Source organism: Engraulis encrasicolus, chromosome 5 (genome assembly GCF_034702125.1).
Source record: "Engraulis encrasicolus isolate BLACKSEA-1 chromosome 5, IST_EnEncr_1.0, whole genome shotgun sequence".
Classification (NCBI taxonomy): domain Eukaryota; kingdom Metazoa; phylum Chordata; class Actinopteri; order Clupeiformes; family Engraulidae; genus Engraulis; species Engraulis encrasicolus.
Window position 1 is genome coordinate 15,485,917 of NC_085861.1, and position 7,500 is coordinate 15,493,416.

Consider the following 7,500-nt stretch of genomic DNA (forward strand, 5'->3'; position numbering starts at 1 on the left):
CATAATTTCCCCGGCAAAGGCAGTCAACTGTCTTGAAATCCCAACGTTGACTGACATTGTGGAAGAGGTGTACAGACACTAGGTGCATTTGGGGAGCCGAGTGGGAGGAGAGAGAGAGAGAGAGAGAGAGAGAGAGAGAGAGAGAGAGAGAGAGAGAGAGAGAGACAGAGAGCGAAAGAGCGAGAGAAGGAGAACAAGGAAGAGTAGGCAAGACACCGAAAAGGAGAGGAGAGACAGAGAGAGAGAGAGAGAGAGAGAGAGAGAGAGAGAGAGAGAGAGAGAGAGAGAGGAAGAGAACAGGGAAGAGAAGAGCAAGCGAGAGACACCGGAAAGGAGACAAGGAAAGAAGCTTTGACATTTCCAGAGAGTGAAAGTCCAAAAATGGAGGAGAGGAAAAAAAAAGAAGAAGAGAGTGCAGGTTGAAAAATCTAGAGAGCGAGGGAGAGAGAGAGCGAGAGTGATGGATATTAAGACAGAGTAAGAGAGAGGAGAGAGGAAGAGTGAGTTGGAGAGGCAAGCAAAGGCTGATATTTTTGGGGACGAGGACGAGGAGAGGGAGACAGTGGCAGTGTCGGGGGAAGCTGAGGATGCCATGTGAAATTACAGGGTGCCCTCGCGCGCGGCAGACGAATAAAAGAGGATTCCTCTGCCTCTGCGCTTCCTCTCCTCCCGTCCTCTTCCTCTCCTCCCGTCTTCTTCCTCTCCTCCCGTCTTCTCCCTCTCCTCCTCCTCCTCCTTTCCTCTCCTCTCTCCATCCACCAGTAATCCACTCTGCACAGCCCACACATGGCATGCATACAGTGCAGCAGTCAGGGCCGCTGCTAAGGTTTCGGAGGCCCTAGGCACAACTGGTCAGGAGCCCCCCCCCCCCCCCCCCCTCATAATTAAATAATGATAATGATAATAATTTACTAGTTAATAGATATATGTTTTGTAATATAATTCAATATTTTTTCCATGATTTTTTTTTTTAGTCAATCTCAATTTAAGAGGGGGCAATTTTTAGGGTTGGTTGGTGCCCCAAACACTGGTTGGTGCCCTAAGCACTCTGCTTCTGACTAGCGGTGGCCCTAGCGGAGTACTGTACAGCCCTAGCCCCAGTCAGCCAAGACTCCACAAAGGAGGAAAGGTGACTATATGCCCTGATGAAGACCCAGTGTGGGTTGAAACCGGTTGGTGATTTTATCTCTGTTACAATGCCCCAATCTAAATAAAGGGTTTTTAATAATAAGGACAATCCTTGTCGACCTGTGGAGTTGCCTGAAGTCGGCCCTAGTGCCACCACGTTCTAAGTAAATATTACGTGCCACCACGTTCTAAATATACTTCAAGAGCACCTACAGTTTGGAGTTTACAAAGTTGGAGAACAAGAGCGCTCAGAAAACCTTTTCCTTCAGTGAGGCGAGGGGACTGTTTGTTTTGTCTACACCTATGCAACACTGTGTCGTATCTATGCAGGGCCTGCGCCAGTTAGTCGATTCCCTCACGACACAAGAATGCAACAGGAGTAGAGAGGATGGGGGGGGGTTGGGGTTGAAGGTGCGGGAGAAAACATCAGCGTCATTTCTCCGGCTCCTTCACCTCGTTCAATCTGCGGGGGATGGGGAGGGACATTTATGATCTTTTAGGACGCAGCATACCGGCGGCCATGATGGCGGTGGTGTTGATGGAACAAGTACTGTGCCTGTCTGTATTTTTCTTTTATTCTGTCTCTCTTCTCTCTCGCTGGTGTTGACGTCTCTGCTAAGCTGCTGAGGGTGATGGGGGCCATGCAGTGTTAAAGGGAGATAAGCCAAGAAGACGAAGAGGAAGAAGATTTGAGACAACTCTGCCCAACAAAGGCAAAGGGCAGTTACTACACCAACAATGCAACTGTGACAGTCCTTCAAAGTATTGGTATGAGGTTGGATATTTCAGTATTTAGTTGGTGCAAATTTGACAAAGTAATATCTGTAAAATGGGACACATTTGTAACATAAGGCTTTGCCATAATGGGTAAAGAAGATATACTGAAGTAGCCTGGTTCACACCAGACGGTGTGTGTGTAGCTTTGGCGCCCCCTGGCGGAGCAGAGCTACACACACTACCGTCTGGTACACAGCCATAGAGCACGCTCCGTCTCCCACCAGAAAATAGGCTGAGAATGTATTGCTTCTGCACAGCCTCCTCACCAACAAATTCCTTCAAAAACCTTCCTGTTAATCTTTAAAGAGTCAATATAGTCTCTAATCTGTCTTGTGACTCCTCAATGTGAGTTACCGTTTATATTTACGAAATAAATGCTCCGTCTATTTTCTGGTTGGAGACGGAGCGTGCTCTATGGCTGTGTACCAGACGGTAGTGTGTGAAGCTCTGCTCCGCGTGGGGGCGCCGAAGCTACACATACACCGTCTGGTGTGAACCAGGCTAATACTGAAGACCATTTCCAGTCTAAACTCAATTTTGATCAAATATGTAGATACTGCACTTTGCTTTTGTAAGGCAGAAGTTCAGAACTATGAGCATCATTTTTCTGGCTCCCTGTTAATTCTGCAAGGGGATGGGGAAGGACATTTATGATCTTTTAGGACACAGCATACCGGCGGCCATGATGACGGCGGTGTTGATGGAACACGTACTCTACCTGTCTGTATTTTTCTTTTATTCTCTCTCTCTATCTCTCTCTCTTCCTCTCTCTCTCTCGGTGGTGTTGACGTCTCCGCTAAGCTGCTGAGGGTGATGGGGGCTGTGCAGGGTTCGGGGGGAGATAAGACGAGCCATGAGCGAAGAGGAAGGAGATTTGAGATTCAGAGAGACCTTGAGAGAATGTGTACACTACACGCATATGTGTAATGTAATAGTCAGGGCCGCCGCTTCATGACAGCTTTGACCAGGCCCTGGACAAAGTCATCTGAGATGCCCCCCCCCCCCCATGCATTATATTCTATGTTTAGTTTAGTTTTGTTTAGTTTATTTAGTTTAGTTCAACAGGGACCATGCACAATACACATTGATTACAGAAGTAAAAAGATGGCTTGTGCCAGATTATAGCTATATAGCTAATTTCCATCTGCAGTCCCTGGACAGGTAAAACAAATATTAAAATACAATAACATAGACAAGATATAAACAAGTAAGCACATCCATAGGCCATAGGTCAAACACACACACATGTGATGAGGACCCAATTCAGGGTCCCTCCTCTTCTTGGGCCTGGGACAACTGACCTGCCCTGTGTTTTATATATACATTATACTGTGTATATACTGTATTGTTAGGGCTTGTTTGCCTTTATTTTTGACTGGACGGTGGAGGAGAGACAGGGAATGAGTGGTGAGAGAGAGAGAGACGGGGAAGGATCGGCAAATGCCTTGGGCTGGAATGGAACCCGGGTCGCTGACCGTTGGGCCACGGCAGGGCCGTAGCAATAGTGTTTGATGTTCAGCCAACCGAGTCACACTGTGAGAGACATCCTTGACAAAACAATCAAGTAGAGGGTCAGGACAAAGACTGAAAATATTAAGAAAATCAAGCTTTTATTGGAAGAGAGACTGCCAGCAAAAAGGAAGCAAAACGTCTTGTTTGTGTCTATGCTCCAGATTACTCTGCGATAACAGGAAGATTATTTGGAAGCAAGCCACATTTCATAGAAACAACAATGAATTTGAACTGATACACTTTATGGGACGATGAGGAAGACCAAAGACACACAGTAAAAGAATCATATCAGAGTTCTGAGCGTGTCCTCTTCGGAGTGCTGTACTGTGTGTCAGAAGAAGAGCTTATGACACTATTACTGTACAATGCATAGATGTTTTATCGGTTTACGTGGTGGACAGGGGACCGGTGATGTCACTTCCTGATGCTCTGGGGACAATAGTCTCTGGAATGAGTATGTCGTATGTATCCTCCCCCCTCCTGGCATCTTGGCTCGTGATTCTCGAAAGCGTAATTGCAAGCCAGTTAGCAACTTGAGTGGTTGGTGCCAATGGGGAATTGCACTGCAACCAAAGTACCAAAGTAGATAATGAAGTTAGCGACTACTGTGTGGTTTCGAGAAATGCACCCTTGGTGCAGGCGTACTGTAGTAGTGCAAGCTGTGGCTGATGGATAAGCTTCACAAATGCAAGGAGTGATGTCAAAACACCATGTCGATAGCTGTGAAGTGTGATCTCCAGTCTGTGTGGGAGTCGGGGAACACACAGTCAGTCCATCGTCACCTCTCATAACTGCTATTAGCAGCTTTGACGTGCAAAATTAATGTCGCGATGCAACGTTTTAAATTACAAAAAATGAAAAAAAAAAAAATGTCATCACAAAGGAAATGGGATTAGGCATTTAACATATTCATGGAATTCAAGTAATTCGAGTTGTCAACCAAGCAATAAAATACAAACATTAATTAAAACAACCACAAACAAAAACAAAACCTAAACATTTCAGAGCATTAAATAACACACATTTTTTTTCCTTTCAAAAAACAAAACGGTAACTGAACAAGACATGTCTATGACCAAAGTTTATTCCAAAAATAGGTAATCTGTTAGCCGACTAAAGAATCTTTACACAGACATTGGTGCACCTGACAATGAAAACAGGTGTATTGCTCCTTAAATCTATACATTTTCACATCCACAATGGGACAACAACATCCCAGTAATTAATCTTAACAGCCCTCAGCTTTCATAGATGAGGGTTCTTCTAAAGCCATGCAGTGGATGATGGTGGTGATGATATCGCCATAGAAAAATACAGGGGTCCTGAGTAACGTGTTGCACAAGCTATCAATATTGCTTGCCAACGGTCTCTCCGACAGGCAGTGGTTGACGTCTGAATGGCACTGAAAATAGGGCAAACATATCCCCCCCAACACACACACTTATTTTAAATTGTACGGCCAGAGAGATAGAACAGATTTGGTGCTAGGGGCAAACATTCCAGAATGCCCTCTGTGTACGTTCACTGTGCAGCTCAGCTATGTCGCCGATCCTAAATAGCTCCGACTATGCGGAACACCATAACGTGAAATCGGGTGAATCGAGTGAATCAAGTGAACACTCTGAAACACACATGCAGGCCTAGGGCCCTATCTGCCCTTCCTTTTGCTTCCCAACTCACCCTTGCTGCTGTGGTACAGTCAGGGCCAGATTAACGCACAGGCCAGATATGGCTGCAGCCTAGGGCCCCCCCACCTGCCAGAGCGCCCCCACAGGTTAGATGTGGCTGCAGCCTAGGGTCCCCCACCTGTATTCATCTATCGTGTCGAGTACAGTCCATAGACACGTTATCCAGAATTTTTAGCTTGTAATAATGACACTGTCTACGTACTGGAGGGGCGCGACAGCAACCTGTAGCCTAGGGCCCCTAGGCCATCTTAATCTGGCCCTGTGTACAGCGTGTGGGACATCCTCCACGTTCCCATTTGCAGGTTTTGAATTGCTTGAAGAAGGTCGATAGACAGAAACGTTGCAAGCGAACGCTGCGAAGGTGAACAGTGTGCAGGAGCCTAAGGTTGGTGACCCAGGAGATTCCACTCCTACGCACCTGACCAAAGGAGGTGTGCAAGAATTCGACAAAATGGAACCTTCTTTGTATACAACACAAACCTTTGCCCCCCGCCCCCCCCGCCAGTCTCCATCTCTGTAACGGCTTCCCCTTGCTCCTCCACCACCTCCATCTCGAGCACCCCTCCTACTCTGCCCTACAAAGGCAAAGTGCAGTAACTACACCAACATTGAAACTGAGAGAAATGCCTTCAAAATCTTGGCACAAGGTTGGATATTGTAGTTACTGCAAATTTGACATAGCAATATCTCTAAAACGGGACACATTTGGACCACAATGTAAGGCTTTGCCACAAGATAAAAGAGTTGTAACGATGACCGTTTTCTGTCTAAGCTCAATTTTGACTAAATATTTAGTTACTGCACTTTGCCTTTGTATAGCAGTACTGTTCAGCGTGGGGAGCCACCTCAGTGTACACTACCTCTCTCTCTCCCTCAAGCCTCCTGGATCTCCACCCCTGTACCAACACCAGCTTCCCCCTGCTCCTCCACCACCTCCATCTCCATCACCCCTCCTATTGTTCAGCATGTGGAGCCTCCTCTGTGTACACCACCACCCTCTCCACCCCCCCAGCTCCATCCTCCTCCTGCACCTGGGTCTCCATCGCAGTGACAACGACACCAGTTTCCCCCTGCGCCTCCTCCACCACCCCCATAACCACCTCCATGGCTCCCCCACCCCCCTCCACCTCCTGCAGCTGCTGCTGCTCGTGCTCCTCAGTGCTCTGGGCGTACACGGCGCCCTCTAGCTGCAGGGCGGCCGCGGAGCCGTCCTCCAGCTCTGTGACGATGTAGTGCGTCCCCTCGTCGTTGACGATGACCTGCGTCAGGCCTTCCTTCATCATCAGCTGGCTAGCGGCGAATTGCAACACCTCCTGCACCATCGCCTCGTCGTGATTACCCACGGCCACGTGGTGGTGTTCCGAGGGGGCGTGGCCAACCACATGGGTGACCACCTGACCCATCTGTTCCGAGCCACCCTGCTGCTCTCCCTGCTCCTCCACCACCTCCTGCATCTGCATCTGCATCACCTCCTCCCCTTGAAGCACCTCCCTGTACACCTGCACGTGACCTCCCTCCACCGACGCCACTTGCACCTGAACCTCCTCCGCCGCCTCTCCTGCAATCCTCCCCTGCTCCTCATTCATGGCCTCTCCTCCTCCTCCTCCTCCTCCAATGATGGTGGTGATGATCTCCTCCTCCCCATGGGCCTCCTGTGCTGCACCTCCTCCTCCTCCTCCTCCTTCTTCACTATCGCCGCCCTGCTGGTGGCCCAGCTCGCTCACCGCACACAGCAGAGCGTCCAGCGCTGACGACGCCGACTCCGACACCATCACGTGACTCGCCTCCGCCCCGCCACCTCCACCACCACCACCTCCACCTCGACCTGTCACCACAGTCGCCCCCTGGCTGGCGTCCAAGATGGCCGTTGCGTTGGTGGCGGCCTCGACTCCACCGCCAGTCGCCTCCACCAGCACGTACTGGGTGGCGCCGTGCATCCCCGCCGGCAGCTGGATGTGCGTGGCACCACCACTTCCACCACCCGTGATGGTGCCCACGGTGGCTGCTCCAGCTCCGCTGAGGACCTGGCGGTTGATGGAGGAGGAGGAGGAAGCGGAGGTGGTGGTGGTGGTGCTGATCAGCTGTCCGTCCTCTGTGATGTGGAGCACCTCCGCCACCTGTCCCCCCATGGCCAGGGTCTGCAGGGTGGCCGCGGCGGACTCCTCCAGGGCCTGCTCCACGGTCACGCTGCCCGCCACGCCGCCGTCATAACCCTGGATGATGATCACCTGTGGAGATAAAGGAGTAGCTTGAAGCCTGCATATGACAAGTTCAGATGCAAAACCCCCTAACTCCATTTCAGAAGACCTGGTTTACATTCATGTACTTGATAATACATATAAATATTTAAATTACATAAATAAAATAAAAAATATGCATTTTTGATAGATTTGTA

General features: G+C 49.3%; 1 protein-coding gene across 1 annotated transcript in view; it reads right to left on the bottom strand.

Moving 5' to 3' along the window:
• Positions 1-6,058: 6,058 nt before the first annotated feature.
• The window catches only part of znf407 (zinc finger protein 407), a 277,362-nt gene continuing 275,920 nt past the window's right edge, over positions 6,059-7,500 (bottom strand). The window contains exon 11 of the mRNA XM_063198462.1: positions 6,059-7,333. Coding sequence (XP_063054532.1) covers positions 6,059-7,333 — 1,275 coding nt within the window. The remainder of the gene's footprint in view (positions 7,334-7,500) is intronic.